The sequence below is a fragment of the Pelobates fuscus genome, chromosome 11 (genome assembly GCF_036172605.1).
Source record: "Pelobates fuscus isolate aPelFus1 chromosome 11, aPelFus1.pri, whole genome shotgun sequence".
In the NCBI taxonomy this organism is placed as follows: Eukaryota; Metazoa; Chordata; class Amphibia; order Anura; family Pelobatidae; genus Pelobates; species Pelobates fuscus.
This window is the reverse complement of record NC_086327.1, coordinates 17,550,035-17,572,224: the sequence shown is the minus strand read 5'-3', so window position 1 is coordinate 17,572,224 and position 22,190 is coordinate 17,550,035. Positions and strand designations below refer to the sequence as shown.

Below are 22,190 nucleotides of genomic sequence, written 5' to 3'. Positions count from 1 at the left end.
GCCATGGTACGGAATTCACTGGCATACTCGACAATAGTTTTTGTGCCCTGAGAATTAGACATGAGTAGTTCGGCAGTAGGGGTGGAGCGAGCTGGAATATCAAAAACCCTATTGAAGGATGCAACAAATTCAGGGTAATTGTAAATAATAGGCTTCTCTGCCTCCCAGAGAGGTTTTGCCCAAGCTAGGGCCTTTTCAGACAGCAAAGAAATCATGAAGTGAACTTTGTCACTGTCTGTAGGAAATGCCTGGGGCAGGGTTTTAAGGTATCCTTTAACCTGATTTATAAATTCTCTGCACTGTGCTGGGTTGCCCCCAAAATACTGAGGGAGCGGGACAGACCCAGTCATTTCTCTAGCCGCTACAGGTTTGGAGGCTACAACCGGTGCTAGAACAGGAAGTGAGGCAGAGGCGGCCGCAATCGCAGGCTGGCCGGGTACTGGATCCAGATGGGCATACTGGTCCAAAAGGTGGTTCTGCTGGTCCCACCGGGTAAATAGGTTAGGTATAGGTGTCTTGCCTGTACCATCTGTATTCATGGCCCTTGCGTAATGTCAGGAACCAGGAACCAGACAGAGACAGAAGTAGATGCAAACACACCTTTATTAATAAATAACTAATAAATAACAAAAGCAAAGTCCAGGAATCAAGCAGGGGTCAGTCACCAGAGCGGGTAGTCAGACAAGCCAGGGTCAGGAGCACGGAGAGCAGCGGAGTCCGGAACAAGGCTGGAGTCAGGAACCAGGAGCAAACAGGAAACACAGGAACAAGGAGACTTCTGGGAAACAGGAAACCACGCAAGGGCAAGGAGGTTCTGGGCTTAGCTGCTTAAATAGGCAGAACTGATTAGCAGCAGGGTTGATTACTACTCACAGGTGAGTAACCGTGGCAACAAGCAGAAGCAGCTCATAGTAATTGCAGCTGAAAACTCAATCACTGAAACAGAAAGGGTTGCTGTTTAAAACAGCAAAGAAACCCTGACAAACACATCCCGCAGATGCTCAATCAGATTGAAATCTAGGGAATTTGGAGGCCAATGCAACACCTTGAACTCATTGTCATGCTCCTTAACCCCTTAAGGACCAAACTTCTGGAATAAAAGGGAATCATGACGTGTCACACACGTCATGTGTCCTTAAGGGGTTAAACTATTCTTGAACATGTTTTTGCAGTATGGTAGGGTGCAATATCTTGCTGACAGAGTTCAGCTCCATCAGGGAACACCATTGCCATTGCCAAACTATGTGGTCTGCAACAATCTCTAGATAGTTGGAATATATCAAAGTTACATCCATATAATTGCAAACGTTTCTCAGTAGAACCTTACCCAGAGCATACCACTGCCTCTGCCAGCCTGCCTTCTTCCCATAGTGCATCCTGCAGCCATCTCCTCACCAGGTAAACAATGCCCATGCTCCCAGCCGTCCGCCTGATCTAAAAGAAAAAAACATGATTTATCAGACCAGGCAACCTTCTTCTTGTCACGGATGACGTTACGGAAACCGAGACCCCTGTGTGCCTGATGATGATCGCAGTCAACCTCATGGAAATGAAACAATCAGGGCCTGGTGCAGGGTAACCACACGCCCCCTGGTGTTGAGAACTAGGGTTTGTGCGGCCACATATCAGGGACCTGATGCAGCTTCTGCGAAACCCAGGAACTAGGAGAAAAAATGCAGACCTCCCAGGATCTGGATAGGGAGGCTCTGCAGCAGGTATGTATGCAGTACTAGAAACAGGGCAAGACTAGAACAGGCACCAAACAAGATAAGACAAAACCAAATTAGTAGAACCCAGAACCGGAGCAGGACAGAAAGCAGAACCCAGAACATGTACACAATACAAAAAGGGAAACAGTAACAGAACATGGGCAGGGTATTGCATTTGGCTCAGTATAGCAGTGAGTTCAAACTGCCGAACGGGACTTAGTCTCTGTAGCTGAAAACGGAGTGTAGGAGAAGATAAGGGTCCGCAGTGTTCATTGAAATGTGTAGCCGATTTCAGTTCCATGAATTTGGCTACACATACCGCTGACCTTGTTCGAATGAACAAAGATGGCCGCCTGCCACGTGTTCGTTTGCATGAACTGCGGCCACCCAGCGGTCGGCGATTTACCTACAGCAGGCTCCCAGCCTGTGAGGTGAATTGCCTGCACACTTCCACTTCTGGGTGGTCCGCCTGTAGGGTACTTGGTTCAGTAAGCCCCGTTTACTGAACCAAGTGGAAAATAGCAAGGAACAAAATATTTTAACCAAATCTGGGTACACTGGGGACACCGTCTTAAAGGTGCATTGTCGCACAAAGTCTCAATATGTCCCTAGACGGTTCTTAAAGGGCCAGCATGGTCCAATACAAGTCCATAAGCCACAATGCAGTTCTTAAAGGGCCAGCAACAGCACCATATAAATCCATTAGCCCAAATAATGTTTGTAAAGGGCCATTCAACCCAGGGCCATAGTCATGAGGCAGGAGGCTGGCAATCAGGCTCCTCCAACAGCCAGGGGCAAATGGGCAGCTTGTCACCTAAAAATACAGTGACAAAGGGCATTTTGTCACAACAAGCCTGACAGAGGTAGCCCTGCCTTGTGGTCAAGCCCGTCAAGCTTTGTCTCAGTATATTTTTATCACAGCAAAGTCAATCTGAATATTTCATAAATAATTAATCTTTATGAAATACTCATTTTTGTATATAGGGGTGACAGAGACACTTTAAAAATATTATATCATGATGATATGATATAATAATAATATTATATCATGATAATAGCGATATGATAGTAAGTATTATTTGCAGTACATGTTACTAGTGATAGGAGGGTCAAGGTTGGAAACTTGTGGCTGCCATTGTTTCTAACAGTTTATGGCAGATATTTGGCCACAATGTTGCAAAGGAGCCCATCATATGTTAAAAAAAGACTAACAATTGCTTCTATAATATCTAACAAGTGTTTGGTATACTGGACAGTAAGTCTGTAGCAAGGCTTATGGTTTTAGAATTGTTTCAGCTTGTGACAAGCTCTAAATTGCTAGCCAAATTGTAATATAAAAAAAATAACAATGCTGGCATGAAAAATAGTTCAATTAACACTGTTAATTGCAAAAACAAATAAATTGGAATGGCGCAAGTAATTATAAAAATAAGTGTTACCACTATAAGCAAACTATAAACAACAATATATATGCAGCAGCCTACAAGGAACTCTGATATAGTAAATCCTCAAAGTAGTAAAAAACAACAAAAATGTAGCTGCGCAAACAAATATTTTCAAAAAGTGTCAGTGCAGGAAAAGTGGCATAGCATATGGATCTTCCAGAGATATACACATTAAAAATCTGTTCGTGAGGAAAAAATTATTATAAAAACCACACTGTGAAAGCACCCAATATTTTATGTGGCCTCATCTCACACTCAAACACAGTGACGCTCTGAATATTACATCCTGCAGTAAATCCCACCCCTCCCAGGTACTGACTGAATCTTGGAAGATACTCCACCTCATTTATTCTTACATTGCTACCATATTATCATGTGTTACTATAGATTTGTTACCATTTATACCTGTAGTTTGCCACTGTAATTTTACGTGCATACAGTTTGTACTATTGTAGAGATGTCGCGAATAGTTTTCTGGCGAATAGTTCCCGGCGAACATAGCTTGTTCGCCACGGCGGGCGAACAAATGTAATTCAATGTTTCTGACCAATATCTCATATACACAGTTATTAATATTTTGGGTGATAGAATTTGGTTGCTAAACTTTTCAATAGTATATAACACATGGATACTCTACCCTCCTCCCCCCTCCTCCTCTTTCCTATTCACCTCCCAGCTGTAAATACTTTCATATAACTGTTCAATCTCCATCTCTGTTCTTCAGGGCTCATCTCACACTGAAACTCAGTGAAGCTCTGCATTTTTTCTCACCACATCCCACCCACCCAGGTTTCCCCTAAATATATGGCATGTTCCATTGTACGTTCTCCACTAATTGTACAGCCCTGCGGAATCTGTTAGCACTTTATAAACACCAGTAATAAATAAACAATATAGCCAAAAAAATATATAAAATGTGGTGCTCTGAAGGAAATACACTCACAATTGTGGAGTGGTTATAGTACCCCGCCGGACTATCAGGCACAGGTAGGATCAGACCCTTGGGATAGTTGGATCCTAACGTGGTTTTGCAAGCAAACTCACCACCAGCCAAAAGCATAAAGTAAAAGACTTTATTATTCAGCAATCCGTAATTGAAGAATAAAAAAAGCGATACAATCTCACTGCACTTGGAGCAGACCAAAGTCTTGGGTGCTGGAAAACATACAGTCCGAGTGTCCCCTCTGTATCTCCCAGCTGGTCACTGTCTCTTTGCATCTGCAGTATCTTCTGGGTTCGGCGTGTTGCTACGTGTTTCGGCCCGCCTCTTTGGGCTTTTGCAAGCATGCATGAGTTCTCCCGCGGCATTCTTTTATATGCTGCGAGGGTGACAGGACGTCAGACCTCTTAAAGTGCCCAAGTACATATTTTAAATATCAACATTATGTTACACCAATCGTTTAACCCCTTAAGGACCAAACTTCTGGAATAAAAGGGAATCATGACATGTCACACATGTCACGTGTCCTTAAGGGGTTAAAGTAGTCCTCAAAAAACATTTATATTCATATGTACAGTCCTCATGAAAATACAGTGTAAGGAGGGACAAAAAAAAAAAGCATTATAAAACAACTATTAAGGACAAAATTTCTGTTATACAAAATACACAAATGATAAAATCATCTGCAAAAAACATGGTAAAAATTAAGAGTTTGTAAATATGAATAAATAATACAAAGTTTATAAAAAAAAAAGGGGCATATCTTTATATAAAAGGCTAAAAAATATACATTAACACTGTTAATTGACAAATACAGAACATCTGGGCATTATGTAATGATGGATATGTAGTTGAGATGGGGTGTTGGGTAGCAGTATCAATCATCATATATAATGAGTGTGATTGACAAACTGGACAGTAGGTGGAGCTAGTGTAGTAAGTGTAAGCATGTATACGTATAAGCAGCTTTATAATATAATTTTCAAATGGCTGTCTGATGCTAACTCTGACTGCTTGTTCTAGGGTTTTTAATAATATGCATGTTCTTAGTTGTGAAGTTTAATGTTCAGACATAAACGGAATCATTTCAACAGGCATAATTAAATAATATAAACTAATGTAAAATGATTTTGTTCCCTTTAGGTATAACAGATAAAACTGCAATCACACACTCGGAGAATCTATTGGTGGATAAAGAGGTGACACTCACCTGCACTGGTCTTGGCAGATGTTCTGAGACCAGTTACAGCATGAGGTGGGATGGACTAGAAAACCTACAATCTGTGTCATCGAATAAGCAACATGTAACAAATCAAAATGGCAGCACGACATTCTACTCAAATATCACATTCATTCCAACAAAGGAAAATGACAAGTCTTTTATAAGCTGTATGCTGATATACGAAACTAAGAGGGTCTCAATTACAGGAGGTATCATCCTTGATGTTCAATGTAAGTCTTAAACTCTGTATTTTATTCTATATTATAAATAATATCCTATATTGAAAAATAAGTAAACAATATGAGGTAATGTAACAAAGTTTGTTAATTACGGTTTTACACAGTCTAGCTACATCGTTTATTTAGTCTACCTCAATACAAAAAGAAAGCAGCCCGATCCTCCTTCTCCTACAGAGCGCCGCAATTGTAGAACGGCCTCCCGCACACTTTCAAATCTTCCCCAAAACTAAAGTCCTTTAAGAGATCCCTCTCTACATACCTCAAAACAGAATGCACCTGTCGTGGTTGATTATATATTTCCTACATGTTCTATGTGAAATGTTGTATAGATTGTGTATTCATATTGTTTTTGTATTTTATTGTACCATAATGTAACAATGCAATGTTTTGTGGACCCAGGACATACTTAAGAACTAGAGAAATCTCAATGTATCTTTCCTGGTAAAATATTTTATAAATAAATAAATGGTTAGAGTGGTTTTCACTCAAGATTTATTTGTGTTGATTTGATAACAGAATTGTCATATTTTCCTACGCAAATTAATTTAGTTTAGATTTTTTTTTTTTTTGCTATGCTTTGCCTAATTCACCTAAAATTCAGAATTATGTAATGTTATCCATGTATTTGCAATTTTGTTTATCCTCTTGTTAATGTCTACCACTAAACTTCTAGTTACATTTTTGCATGGTACTAAGGTGCTATGGAACAGCTAGCAAATTTATAGATGAGCAAATATCTACGTGCAATTTATTTATTATTACCTATTCAATGTCCAACTTTGGCTGCTGTCATCTGTGTATTCTTTGTGGTCTATTCCAGAATGTCAGGTCAGGAGTATACAATATTAATGCCTCCAGATTGGTGACCAGTAACAAAAATGGAACAGATAAAAAAAAATAATTGTAAATAACTGCAAATCTATATAGATTTTAGGACTCCAATTAATTTACCCAATGGGTTCCCACCTAGTTTCAGGCATGCTCATGGTGGCCTCTCTACATTGGCATGGTCCTTATACACATGTAGAAAACTCAACTAATTTCCATAGTAATGATGAGCCTTTTAGGTTGTTGCTTCTGGACACATGGACACACGTTGCCACTGGTATCTCCAGAGACTATATATACAAAGTGAGTACACCCCTCACATTTTTGTAAATATTTTATTATATCTTTTCATGTGATAACACTGAAGCAATTACACTCTGCTACAATGTAAAGCTGTAAGTGTACAGCCTGTATAACAGTGTAAATTTGCTGTCCCCTCAAAATGCCTCAACACACAGCCATTAATGTCTAAACCATTGGCAACAAAAGTGTTTTGTCATTTCTTTAGTTTTGTCACATGAAAAGATATTATAAAATATTTACAAAAAGGTGAGGGATGTACTCACTTTTGTGAGATACTGTATATATATATATATATATATATATATATATATAGTTAGAAAAAGGCTTGCACTCACGTTCTTTTCTGTATGTATGTATGTATGTATATGGGACACATAGTGTTCCAGTGCAGAGGTAGGTGGCCAACAACACTTTACAATGCAAAATATTTGCTGTGTATATATATTCCAGGGTAGAGAAGCATTAACTGGCCAGTCCGGATTCATAGATTTTTATTATTATTTTTATACACCCATCTACCTACAATATATGTATGCTAGATAGGCAGACGGAGGAAGATGCTTTCAAATCTATAATGTCTGTCTTTATGTCCATCCGTCCATCTGTTTAACTATAAGCACATGTGTGCAGTGTTTGCAAATGAAGTGGTGTATTTCTGTGGAGAATGCAGGGGTATATTTGTATGGAGTGCCAGTGCACTTCGTAGGTGAACTTACACTAACAATTTACCTTCCTGCTTTTTACTAAATGGCAAAATCTTTCAGACACAAAGGAGTATTTTATGAACCTCTACATACTAATTAAAAATGATTTGGTGCACATGGGTTGGGACTATGACATGGCTGTATAATGCAAAAGCAAATACAAACACACACAAGGTGTGTGTTTTTATTTGCACCAGTACAAATAAACCAGCAATAGTTATGTGCATGCTTTATTATATTTATATGTACCTGTTCCTGCATAAGTGACTAATGCATCAAACACAAGATTCTTACCTATATAACTTTACCATTTAACCCCTTAAGGACCAAACCTCTGGAATAAAAGGGAATCATGACATGTCACACATGTCATGTGTCCTTAAGGGGTTAAATGCTTTCCTAAAGGGCCACTTTTATGGATACTTAAATTAATTTTCCACAATATATATATTAACATAAGTATCACGTTTCTCATCCAAATGTGAGGTATTTGCCTCCTTGCCTCTGGTTCCTGATGTTATAGCAAGTTGCACATCTAATCCCTTGCTTTCTCCAACCGTGATAAGTGTTCTGCATTCTTACCTGCCTTAAAGTGTGTCTTGGCTGTTCCTACCTTGTTGTTATGTAACATAATGCTCATGTACAGGTATCTGTCTCGTTTTGCCTTTTTTGGGAATAATACACACAGACCTTTGTTTCCATGTGTGCATTGTGGAGTTTTTCGATGGCGATATATCCCTTCAAAGGGCATTAGGCCATTGACTTGGTTCCAGGTCATTGTCACTGTGTTATCATTGTGCTATGTATAATCCTAATATGTACAGTGCCAAACCTGCTTTGGCTCAGTTACGTCCGGTTGTTCCCCTGTTTCTGGTACCTGACTGCTCTAGTCTTATTTTTGCCCATGGCTCAGATTGCAGATTTTCTATATCCTTCTAATGTCTTTGGCTACTGCTTTAGTCAGTGTTTTTTGTATTCTTGAGTGTCAGCCTGAAGGCTTATTGGGTCTGGTGCAGTTAATGGCTCTGTTCGTATTTCTAGTCTCATGGTCTAATTGTGTCTTTGGGCTGAGCTATTCAATATTTTTCTGAACTTTTGATGGGCTATTTCTACCCATATTTTCTGATAGGAAGAGATTCTCCAGGCACACTTTCACGTGGATGAGGTACAATACTGACACCAAGAGGTTTCTACTGGAACAGTATAGCATGTTAAAAACAAGAACTGTGAAAGTCTTGAAACGGGATGTGTCTTCTTCAAAAGACAATTAAATGCTGTAAGAGTATAGTATTTTTTTTTTAAATTCTAATATTTATTCATAATTTCAAATAACTTCAAAACATCTACAGCTAAGTCATGCCACTTTGAGCTATCCTTGTTTGCAATGCATTAGGGACTGTTCATTTTTTCATATACAGTTTTTAAATGTTAGAAATCCTGTGTCCTGTAAGTATATATATATATACTGACAATTAGCACAATGAGCAGACAGCAGCATTAACTCAACCAGGTCATGGGATCAGCTGATACAACTTGAATGGTGCATCCATTGATATGAAATAATCAAATTGTATCGCTAAATAGTTCACTTCACCTACTGAAAAAACCCTAAAGGTAACCCACATGCATTAAACCCTTCTTCTGCCCAACCTGAATATTTCAGGGGAATTTTTATACACTCTGTTATTGATACTGCACACCATGTTTGCATGTCATTAGTACATTTTGGGTGTATATCCAAACCCATAACAGGTGAGTTGTGATGTTTCTGTTTGTCTGGTGTGATTGCACTGTGAGAGTTGCTAATAATGAGATTGGTATTTAGTGCATGCAACAAACAATACCATTATGATTAAAGGTCTCTACTTTATCTAGCTCAGTAATAAAAAAAATACACACATATTAAGACCTACTTAAATGCAGGTCCAGTTGTGATTATTGTTTATGTTTACATACATGTGCTTATATTTCAGATCCACCCTACATGAATATCTCCATTACAGGTAAGGCAAGCTATATCTATTTATTACATATACTACATGTTAATCATTTAATTGTTTACTAGGATCCGAATTAATAAAGATTGACTGTCGAACAGTAAACCAGGACTATCGTTTGATTTAAATAGGGATTCAAACATCTCTCTCCAAAATTCTAGATGCTCTCAATTTTTCTTGGATATATTTTTATCACAGAGTTCCACAGCAATAGAACTCAGTGTTGGCTGTGTGTATTAGTGAATCACAGAGTTTTGCAGAAAAATAAACTCACAGAAAAGTCTCCACATCTAGGTGGTCACTTTCCCCACACCGTTACATCCCCACCAACACAATGAAACATGGCAAAATGACGGATGTACCCACGGATTTATGTTTGTGACAATTCTGACTCTACTATCTGCATGTTGCTACAGAAATATATTTTTATACCCAAGGTTCAATGTGCTGTTTGTGCATAGCATTTTTATAATGTTTTCACACCCTGTCACCTTAACCATCCTGGCCACTTTCAATTGAACTGTCTCATTAACAAGATATTTAAACCCAGAGAAATGCAGCTGACTGGATATTCTTTTGTAGTTCAGACCAATCTCTGTATTCCGTAGAAATTGTTTTGTTTATCAATACCAGAAAATCAGCAATCTCTGATACTCAAACCACAAATCACCACATCTTGCACCATCAGTTACTATATGGTCACACATTTTCCCCATCCTGTTATGTATTTTTATTGTATATAGAGTAGGGATTGTATCCATATTAGTCAAGCAATGCAGATGCAAAAAAAAAACAATCAAATTTTTCTTTTTTTTCTTATCACTATAACCCCCGTATCACAACTCAACTTTGAAATCTATGTGTCATTTTTTGCTCAGAAATGCTCTCGACTTGAGGTATTAAAAGATACATTCTTTATTAGCTATTTTACATATTGTATATAGATAAACACTTAGCCAGAGCTATATATATGTTCTCGTATTGTTTATTTACATATCTGACGTACGTCTATTTCTGTTAGGTGGATTTAAACCTGATGCAAAGGAAAACACATCTATTGTGCTCAGAGAAGGCAAATCTATTGTTCTAGAATGCAAGGTAGCCAGTAACCCTACCTCTAGCATTAACTGGTGGATTGGAAGCAATAAACATGAGAGTTCGGTTGGTGCTCAGACAAGGACTTACAGTCTACAGAATATCTCACCTAAGGATGCGGCCATTTATCTCTGCTTGGCCCAGAATAATCATGGCAACACCAGCAAATTTTTTAATGTTATCGTCCAGTGTAAGTAGTGCCTTGTTTCTTGTAGTGGACAAGGTGCAGATGATGTGAAACTTCAGGCCACAATTCCTATAATTTTCTAACCAGTCAATTTCATGTCAGGGCGAGGGAACTTCTTCTAACCTAGAATAGGCGGCAAGAAGCTAGCGAGCAAGTCTTCTAACCTAGAATAGGCGGCAAGAAGCTAGCGCTTTCAAAATGTTGATAGTAATGGCACTGTGGTTGGAAAATAGGCAGCAGTGGGGTAGTATTGATGGCATTGTAAGTAGGAATGAGGCAGGCATAGACTGGTATTAATATTACTGTGGTTGGGGAAAAGGTCAGAGTGGGGTGCTATTAATAGCATTGTGGGTGGGAAATAGGCATAAGTGGTGTTAATGGCATTGTGGTTGGAGAATGGGCAGCAGTGGGGTAGTATTGATGACATTGTAAATTAAAGAAGGCAGGCATAAACTGGTATTAATGGCACTGTGGTTGGGGAAAAGGTCGGAGTGGGGTGGTATTAATAGCATTGTGGGTGAGGAATAGGCAAGGGTGGGGTTAATGGCATTGAGGGTGGGAAATAGGCAGGGCAGGGGTGGTATTAATGGCATTGTTGTGTGCAAATAGGCAGGGGTGGGGTGGTATTAATAGAATTGTGGGTGGGAAAGAGGTAGGAGTGGGCTGCTGTTAATCGATTAATGGATGGGGATATGAAGAGATAGCGGTATTAATGGTGAATTAGCTGATATTAATGACATCGTGGGCTGGCTGGTAGTAATGGCATTGTGGATGGACTGATATTGATGGCATTGTGGGTGGGCTGATATTGATGGCATTGTGGGTGGGATCGTATTGATGGCATTGTGGGTGGGATCGTATTGATGACATTGTGGGTGGGCTGATATTGATGGCATTGTGGGTGGGATCGTATTGATGGCATTGTGGGTGGGATGACATTGTGAGTGGACTGGAAGTGATGGTATTGCTGGTGGGCTGGTGTTGATGGCATTGTGAGTGGGCTGGTGTGGATGGAATTGTGGGTATGCTAGTATTGATGGCATTGTGGGTGGGACTGTATTGATGGCATTGTGGGTGGGATCGTATTGATGGCATTGTGGGTGGGCTGATATTGATGGCATTGTGGGTGGGATGATATTGATGGCATTGTGGGTGGGATGACATTGTGAGTGGACTGGAAGTGATGGTATTGCTGGTGGGCTGGTGTTGATGGCATTGTGGGTGGGATGGCATTGTGAGTGGGCTGGTGTGGATGGAATTGTGGGTATGCTGGTATTGATGGCATTGTGGGTGGGACCGTATTGATGGCATTGTGGGTGGGATGACATTGTGAGTGGACTGAAAGTGATGGTATTGCTGGTGGGCCGGTATTAATGGCATTGTGGATGGGCTGATATTAGTGGCATTGTGGGTGCGATCGTATTGATGGCATTGTGGATGGCTGGTATTGATGGCATTGTGGGTGCAATCGTATTGATAGAATTGTGGATGGCTGATATTGATGGAATTGTGGGTGCGATTGTATTGATGGCATTGTGGGTGCGATTGTATTGATGGCATTGTGGGTGAGATCGTATTGATGGCATTGTGGGTGAGATCATATTGATGGCATTGTGGGTGAGATCGTATTGATAGTATTGTAGGTGGGATGGCATTGTGAGTGGACTGGACGTGATGGCATTGTGAGAGGGCTGGTGTTGATGGCATTGTAAATGGAGAATAGGCAGGGGTGGGGTATGGAAGAAGTAATCATTTTGCCAATAATGTTACAAATTGTTAGTGTTCAATGTCTAACCCTGCAGTAGAGTTAGAGCTTGCTAACAGGAAGCTGTCTTGTAGAACGAGCAGCTGGCGAGGACATGGAGATCAATTGAAAGTGAGCAACATTGAGCAGAGCATTACTTGCGTCTAATGTGGGTCTGACCACAGTATACTCTCTACCCTGCAAGAGTGAAAACAGCTGGTAATGAGATATAAGATCCAGAGCATCATGTGTGGATCCAGAGGGTCCCCTGGGATTTAAGTTTCTAGATTAAATATTATGCTTATTTTATTATAATAGTATTATTGCCATTAATATTCTTCACTAAACAATGATAGCAACTAAGAATTGGAGTTATTTTCAATGTTGTTATTGAATTATTATGTCATTATTTTTATTTCATTTTTATAATTTCAGATCCTCCAAGGACACCAAATATTTCTTGTTCAATTGGTAATTATGATTGTTTTTCTTGTTTAATGTTCTTATTAATTAGATTAGAATTATATGTTAAATGCATAAATAAAGGCAGTTCCTATAACTTGGATGGAGAATGTGTCTAGCTGTGTCTATTATAGATAGCAGGAACATAGCTATAATGCTATGCTGTATATTGAGAGACATTTTAATAAAAAATAAAACATACAAAAGGTGTAGTAATTTATATGGTGAGCTGATGGGTCTTGTCTATTAAACTCTATCCAATCATTTGTTTTTCTGTAAGTTTCCACTATGAACGGATATCCAAAAGACAAAAGACATTTGTTTACAAAATATGACTCCAATGATGCTTCAGCTTTCCCAGTCTTTAGAACAGGGGGCTGCCCAAAAGGTAGATCCCCATATGTTTTAAAACTACAACTTCCATGATGCTTTGTCATTCGAACGCATTCTAAAGGCATGCAAAGCATCATGGGAGTTGTAGTTCTACAACATCTGGGGATCTACCTGTTGGGCACCCCTGCTTTAGAATGACAAAGCATTATGGACATTTTATTTGAAAAACACCTGGGAGTCTAAGTTTTTTTTTAAAAATCTGAGGTTCTGCCATTGGGCACAACTGCTCTGTGAAATACTTTGATTATATGCCTTTCATAGAATACCTGTGGTCTATAATCAAGCTAATCCTGTATATTTTTAATCATGCTAGCCATTTTAAAAAAACAGACTGTGTTGTCGAACACTAGGGAAATATATTACTAAGTAGGACTACTACAGTTACATCAACACTTTAGGACATTAATTAACAACCCTAGACTTTAAGAATAAGATTATTTATTATGTGATTGTAAAAACCCTGCATTTTTCATAGTTATAAATACTCTTTAACCTGCCCATTAAAGCTCTATTTTACACTCAGTCTCACCGGCATGGACACATCTACAATAGTAAACAGGACTAACAGTGAGCAGTTAGTAGACAGGAAGCATATATGTGTACAAGACAAACTAACACGTAAAATGTTATGAAACCATGGAAGGTGGAAGTGTAGCATTGCAAGATGTTGTTATAGCTATGAATTTCTCTCTATTTTATGGTCTACATTCAATGAAACCAATGTCTTTATCTAGGTTGCTCAGTGAATGCAAAATCCATTGTCTATGCTGAGGAGGGGTCATCATTTAAATTATTCTGTTCAGCTGAGAGTTTACCAGCAGCCAACCTGTTTTGGATTAAGGATCGTCAAAACACTATGCAGACATCGTCAAATGGACCACTGACTGTGAACAAAGTATCATTCGGAGATGAGGGAACATACACCTGCACAGCAAACAATTTATGGGGCAATTCTTCGAGTAATATAACAGTCATGATGACATGTAAGTAGTAAGTGCTACAGTAGCATAAAATGTATTATATTTTATTATATTATTTTGTAAAGCATATTAGTAAACATCTAGTTTAAGTGCATCTCCGCCACGAAGTAGCCATCTTGAAGTCCTCTTTGGTCGTAAGCACAGCTTATACAATTAGAAAAGTGTGCAGGTTATAAGAGCTAGTGTGAAGTCATGAATTCTGACATCATGCACACTTGATATTCATCTACAAAAGGCACTCTGGGAGAGTTACAGAACAAATTGTACATACTCTTAGACGATAAGCTATGTTTCTGACGAAAAAGAAGACTAAAGTTGGCTGCCCCACTAGAGCAAGACAGGAGATTAATTTAAATGTATTCATTACAAATAGTATACAGCAAGACTATATTACATGCAGTCTTATATTTTAATATTAATACAAAATATAAATTCTTCAATTTAATTTATTCTACTCGGAAGAGAAAAGAAATACAAAAAAAGTACTTTTTATGTGTAATTTCACATGATATAATTAATTGTTACTTTGGAGTGTGGATAATTTTTGCAATGAAAAAACTTAAACTGATTAATAACTAGATGGTACTAGAATTGTTGACATATTCATGATGTACTGATGGTGTAATGTTGTACAATAATTGGAGGACACAATATTTCAAGCAGTAAATGAAATGACTTTACTTAATCACTCTTAGCACATACTGTAACATTTGGGGCAAATCTCAATGGCTTTTAATTGGTTAATAGACAGAATAGACAGAACAATGCTGGTAGGTAAATATATTTACAATATACAATTTACAATATATACAAAGTTTTACCTCCTGTGATAGCTTTGATGATATTTCAGAGATGTAGGATCTAATTATACAAGCTTGGTATTGGTTAGCAATAAAGTAACTATTTATTTATGAAAGCCAGGAAACCTACATAGAATAGGAAGCATTATGGTGAGCTGCGGATACTACCTGTTGTACAGTGGAGGCAATAGAGAGGTTTGGGGAAATGGGAGTCTTTAGCAGAGGAAACAATGTCGTGAGAGCAGAGTCTTTGGTAAGAGTGGATATAGGAGCAAAGCAAATGACCAGAAGGACAATCCATGAGTGTACTCAGGGTGCGTAATCCAAGCTCAGAAGCAGACATACATGGGGTAAGAGTAGCCGGGAATGAGAGTCAGTGTCCGGGAATAAGAGTCAGCGTCAGGAACCAACAACGGAGGGCACGGACAATCAACAAGAACAGTCAGGAATGAGAACAGTCAGGAATGAGAAATACACCAAGCGTGAAGGAGTTTCCTTGTCCTCCCACAGAATGTTCAAGCTTAAATGTAGTCAGTCATTCTTTAACGTCACCAGTGAAGGTACCGAAAAACCTGTGACCACAGTATTTGTACAGTTTTAATGACATTTCTGGTTAAAAGACTCATTTTTTATTTTTCTTGAGAATTGTATGTTAAGAATTTGCATAGAACAGGTAGTAATGTATACTTTACACTATTTCTGTAATAACAAATACTCTATATTTTCTGTTTATATATCTTTTTTTCGTAACAATCTATGCTTAGAAATGCTGGTTTTATAAGATATGTATCACTATTTCATTTAACAGAAATGTTATAGAAATCTTCCCATAATAATATAAATCATTGAACTTTGGTTATTTTTATACACAGTTTAAGCATTTATATGAAATATGCTGTTTTCACATAATCAGACTTGTTTATCCATTAAATGTCTACATCACGTATTTATTACTTTTTAGACGGACCCAAATCTGTGGGAGATAAATCAAGTTGCTCGATGAGAGAAAGCCTTGTCGAATGTACCTGTGTTATCCAGTCATTTCCACTAACAAATATCACATGGAAAATCAATATGAAATATTACATTACGAACATTAGCAATGACAGCCTTCACATTGTTACAGTAAAACAGTCGCATTCAATCAGCACTAGCAACTTGACTCTGAAATTAACAGATGGTAAAAAGCCTCTGATCGAATGTATGACTTATAATGATATCGGTGATCTCGTTCTAAGACTTTTAGATAACTGTGAGTATATGTTTTGATATATATGTCATATCTGCATTATGAAGAATGTTTGTTCTTAAGCTTTAACCCCTTAAGGACACATGACATGTGTGACATGTCATGATTCCCTTTTATTCCAGAAGTTTGGTCCTTAAGGGGTTAAAGGGAAATGCATCACTTGTTAAAACAATGTCAACCAGCAATCAGACACTTATGAACAAATGTACAAACCAAAATAAAGCATAAACAACTTTGTCAGATTTGTTTCCTGTATGTAATTTAAGTATTAAAGTTCATTTTACAAAGCAGGAGATAAATACATCTAAAATAAGTTAACATCTGACTGAAAATGAAACTATTTTGTTTTCAGGCAGGCTGTGCCAGTCAGGGGAGGTGTGGCTATTGTTGTATAAACATTAACAAAGTGATTTAACTCCTAAATGGCAGAGAATTGAGCAGTGAAACCTCAGAGGCATGTTCTATAAACAAAAAACTGCTACATTAAGCTAAAGTTGTTTTGGTGACTATAGTGTTCCTTTAAACATTGGTACCACAATCTGTTAAAAGAGCAAATATTACTACTCCTATAATAGAGAAATACTCTGAAAAGGTCAGACAATCTCTACTTGTTAGCCAAGTATTTTTTTTTTTGTCTTAATGTCTTATCATTGTTCATAACAGTATTTCAAATCTTCAGCTTAATCTTAACTTGACATTAACATTTCAGGATGAAACATATATAAGGTTAAAATTGACTTCCATAAAGGTTTTCTGTAGCCTTAGATGTATATTTGAATGCCTTAGTAAACTGATTTATTGATTTGCTATCTTACATTATATCAACTTTTTTTTTGTGTGTGAAACACAATTGTCAAATATATGAATCAATTTCTTCGTTATATATGCATCACTGTCATGGACCCTTAATAAAAAAAATAAAAAAATTGTACATATTAATTGGCTTCCACAATAGTTTTTCCAAATGGGGTGAAGAGAAATGGATATATGTGCCGCTACCTATAAAATCTAAAATGCTTCCAAGTTTGCATATGGACTATACATTGTCCTTACCAACTTATTAATGCCAATACAAATATTTACTAAATGGGTTGATATCCTCCCAAGTTTGTCGATAAGTAGTTTCTAACATGATATTATTGAAATGTCTTGTCGAGTCTTACAGAAACCCATGGGTTATTCTATTACATGTATTTAGATGCATATCATGATGTAAAATAAATCTGTAGGGTGTTGTGATTATTTTCTGAATCTGAATTATTTCTTTTTATATATTTAGCTGGGGACAATTCTTTCCAATCTAGTATTCCTGGAGTCATTACAGGAGTTGTGATCATCGTTCTGTGTTTAGTAACAGCAGCCTTGATTTTTACGTATTCCAGAAAGTAAGTTTTCCTTCTGACAGTTTTTAATTTTCCTGGGTAACGTCTCTCATTTCATTAGGCTTCCCGTCCTTCCACACATAGCCAATGCTTCCATAGAAATAGAAAGGTATAATAGAAGAAAAATATGAGTGGATTTTAACGCACTGTGCTAGGGCAGAACTGAAATATAAGAATGCTTATCTAAAATAGAAAATAATAAGATTTATGTAGAAAACCAAACTATAATAAAATATTCTTTAAAACTAAAGGTAACATGCAAAGTGTTATAATTTGCATATGACCCGTATACTTTGCATATGATTGTAAACAGCATAATAAATAACATAGACAAAAATAAAATACAAATTTATAGAGGTGGCAGTCAGCCACAGAGGGAAAGAGCTAACCGACTGCTGGAGAGAGTTTTTGTTTTATTAGTTTGGATCCATCAAAATGGGATTCTTAGTGTAACAATGTAAATTGAGTTTAATGGTAAGGGAATATTCATTTAGAGATGCAGGACTTCTGGAAGGCTCATTATTGCCAAACGGCTGACCGTTAATAAAAGCACAAATGTGCACTATAGTTTCCTATTAAAACCAAGAACAACCTTCACATTTCTACTTTATCGGGAGTAGAAGTATAAGGAAAAATTGTGGGTATGTTTTAATCTGTAACCTAGGAGACTGAATCCATGTTACATTTGTGTGTGTTGTATTTTAGATTTTAAATTATTAAATACTGTATATTGAGTAACATTTCTCTACTACCAAATTTCAGCACTCACTCGAAATATAGAGTCAGTCAGAATTACTAACTACCACTCACAGAGAGAAGTCTGATGTTTACTACAGACATTTCCATTTGATCCAACATACATTTTTTTTAAATTTTCTTATTTAATTATTTAATTTTTTTCTTAGTATAGGGAACTCTACCTTTAAAATCATTTTACTCTAAATATTAAAAATAAATTATCTCCTTAAAGGAACACTATTGTTAGGAATACAAAACTGACATAAAAAATTCCTAACATAGTGTCCCTTTGCCTCTTCACGCCACCAGTCGCAAAGGGGTTAAAAACCCTTCCTACACTTATCTAATTCCAGAGTCGAGGTCCCTTAGGATCCGTCCTCTCCTACCGCAACGTAATGCCCATGGGGGAACCTAATGCACATGGTGCAAATTAGAGCTTCCCTAGAGGAAATAATTAAATCAATGTTTTCCTAAGGAGACATTGAAGACACTGGAAGTTTTCATGCAAACTGTGAGGACGTCCAGCGTTGTTACAGTTAAATCGAGGAAGTGCCAATGTTTTAGCCCTGCAATGTAAAGTATAGGAACCCATTCATAAGTATTTTCTGTAGATTCAGGGGTTTTCTTTATGGAAGATGGGCTGGGAAATGCCATAGTGTTCTAAGAGGCCTTTCTTTTTAATGTATACATTTGACGGTTGTCAGTGATATTGCTAAATTTAGACCTGTGTATCCATTCTAGCTGATATGGAGATTCATTTTCCAATTTAGATATTTTGGTGTAAAATTTTAAATTTCCATGTCAATTGCCCGCAATTTCTGGATTATTAAATTTAAATGTGTTCTAATGAGACAGAGTGTTACTCTCAAATCCCTGTTTGGATGTTAACACCCTGGTTTAACGTGCATAGCATCGTTAAACAGATCATTTTAGATTATTGTAATCGAGAAGTCTGTTTTGATTGACGGATTTTAATTTACTTTCTATGTCTAGGAGAAAACTGTCAGAAAAAAATGGAAACATGAAGACTTCCATTGTAAGCAACTCAGAGGCAATTTATTGCAACACCAATCACGTAAGTAATACTTTGAGGACTTACTAATTATGTGTCTAACTTCACGATCATTTTGCTCAAGGGTTAAAGACAGCAAACTTATAGTAGGTGGCTCGCTCATGTCATCACATCACTGGCCCATTCTGGCCACCATAAATATCTGTAGAGCTACATCGGTATTAATCTTACATAGTAAAATTATAATATATCAAGGCCATTTCACCTGATTTATTGAAATAATCTACTCATATTTAGATCTGAATATCTGAATAAATACACCAATTAATGACAAATATGCTCATCTCAAGAGCTTCATTTTTTCTTTTCAGCTCCTCTTCTTCTTACCTTCTTCTGGTTCCTTTTTATCACTTGATCTGTGAGCCTAATGTATGGAAAAATGCTCCTATAAGTGTACTGCAAAACAAAAACATACTATTTATATTGTAGATGTTTTTTTCAGTTGTTTTTTTTTGTTCCTGAAATTCTGCCGAGCCAGAAAGCCATATGGCCAAAATACAGCCATTCAAAACAAAAGTGTTTTGGGAAAAATGTTCGGCCAACCCCATCATTCTCGCAGTGCACAGGACTAGTGTTAACCTCTGCGCTTGTGAACCAAATTGTACTATATATTGGAACTATCACAAATCTTAATTCCACTGTCCTGGAGAATGGGCCAAGCCACTTTGGTTTTCAAAAGGATCAGGTCCTTTGTAATTTTAGAATTCCTTATAAGCATTATAGTTTTCTGGGGCCCTTATTCATACTAATATATTTTGCCTGTATCAAGGGAGAGTGTTGTAAACTGTTTTTAATATAGATTTTAATACACGTGCTTTAAGAGTTTGTGATTTAAACATAGAATGTGGCGGCAAATAAGAACCATTCGGCCCATCTATTCTCCCCAAGTTTCTAAATACTTTCATTAGTCCCTGGCCTTATGAATCTTGATCTGTTTCAACTGAGATTTACTGTAATTTTCAGTTTGTTTAACTCATTTTTAATTGTTTCTATTGGCTGATGCTTAAACCTATATTTTAGTTGGAACAATCATGAATCATGTCTAAAATTTGTGTTTTTGTATTGTCTGAGGTACTTTGTGAAAAACAACACGGTTCTTCACTAAAGTGAGAATTCAAAGTGAATTTCAGATTTTAATCCATTGAAGCTGAATTGGAAAAATTCTCTACGTAAGCTGTGCTCCAGTTTGGTTACTTTGGCCTCAAATTTAAAATTCACTTTGAATTCTCACTTTTGTGGATAACCCTGTCTGACATGAACATGGTACCCCTAACCCTGTCTGACATGCACATGGCAATCTCTTGGCATGCATGGTGCTGTTCCATAGGTATTATTTTGCCACTGGGCAGGCCAATTTAGACAATTTTATCAGTTGGTACCATTTTTTTTTTTTTACATTTTAAAATACAATATATTTTTTGTGTTACGCCACAGTTAATGGTATGTGTTTCCTATACAGACTCCCAAAATAGTTCCAGAGGAGCAACTAGAAGACCAAGACACCAAAACAGAAGATGACTCGATATATATGAATTGTGATAAAGAACCGCAATATGTGACACTCGATTTTTCAAAGATGCCACCCAGAATTGTTCCAGAGGAAGAGGAAGTAGAATATTCAGAAGTCAAATGCACACAAAAACACAACTGATCATATTATCATGCCTACACATGGCATTACGGGTTATATATGATTGGTATGATATCTCAACTGGATATTATATTAAATATATGGGAAAACTATACCGACCATGAGATCATATGGACTGCCTTAGCTGCCATATTTTTTATCGACTGATGTCTTAGGAGGCCGATTATGATAAACTGATTTACAGTTGTTTATATCTTATGTGATATATTTTGACCTGTTGGACAATATATGGAAGCAATGAAAAAGGCCAATCTTTCAGTGAGTCTGATGAGGACCTTTATTTTTAGAAGATTTTCTTTGGACTATGCAAAAATCTCACACCATGCACTGCAGAAAAGTTGAATCATGGTTCATTGGAACTTCAAAATTATTGTTAGGTTATATATAAAGTTCCAATATATGCCAAAACTCTGCACAATAATTAAAGTAAAAAATAAGTAGAGGATTATATATAACATGAGGAATATGGTTTACAGTCCTATATTACAAGGCGATGCCAAACCGTCTAGCTTTTGACGTAGTTGGGGCATTAATGCACCAAAAATAAAGTGCAATACATTCAGAAGGCAAATTAGATTATCAGATGAAAATGTTTTATGCTCCACATTGATTGTATAAATTATGTGATATAGACAGCAGATAGAGAGTAAAATAATGTGATTGGTAGTTAGAAATAATTGGTTTGAGGGAATTAAGCAATAGTTTATTGTGGTAGCGTCATTTTAAGAGGTAGAATTTACAATTTAGGGGAAGTCTCACAGAATAATATAAAGCATTTCATAAAACATCTCTAGAAAAGTCTGTATGTCCCAGAATAGGAGGTATAGAAGTTGGACAAATGGGTGGGTTGGCCAGAAAGGGGCATTGGATATGGGTGACCCTGCTTGTAAAATGGGTTAGTCTAACTGATAAGGAATGTGTCAGTCTGTTGTGCATTATTATTATTATTATTATTTATAAAGCACCAACAAATTCCGTAGCGCTGTACAATGGATGGGCTAACAAACATGTAATTGTAACCAGACGAGTTGGACACACAGGAACAGAGGG

The 22,190-nt window shown here is 37.2% G+C and overlaps 1 protein-coding gene across 2 annotated transcripts in view; it reads left to right on the top strand.

Moving 5' to 3' along the window:
- The window catches only part of LOC134577961 (sialic acid-binding Ig-like lectin 10), a 29,085-nt gene extending 6,895 nt beyond the window's left edge, over nt 1-22,190 (top strand). For both annotated transcript variants that reach the window (XM_063436920.1, XM_063436919.1), the window contains 9 exons: nt 5,238-5,546; nt 9,364-9,393; nt 10,409-10,672; nt 12,849-12,884; nt 14,003-14,251; nt 16,010-16,300; nt 17,577-17,682; nt 19,411-19,492; nt 20,949-22,190. In XM_063436920.1, the coding sequence (XP_063292990.1) occupies nt 5,238-5,546; nt 9,364-9,393; nt 10,409-10,672; nt 12,849-12,884; nt 14,003-14,251; nt 16,010-16,300; nt 17,577-17,682; nt 19,411-19,492; nt 20,949-21,140 (1,559 nt within the window). In that variant the 3' untranslated portion in view covers nt 21,141-22,190. The remainder of the gene's footprint in view (nt 1-5,237; nt 5,547-9,363; nt 9,394-10,408; nt 10,673-12,848; nt 12,885-14,002; nt 14,252-16,009; nt 16,301-17,576; nt 17,683-19,410; nt 19,493-20,948) is intronic.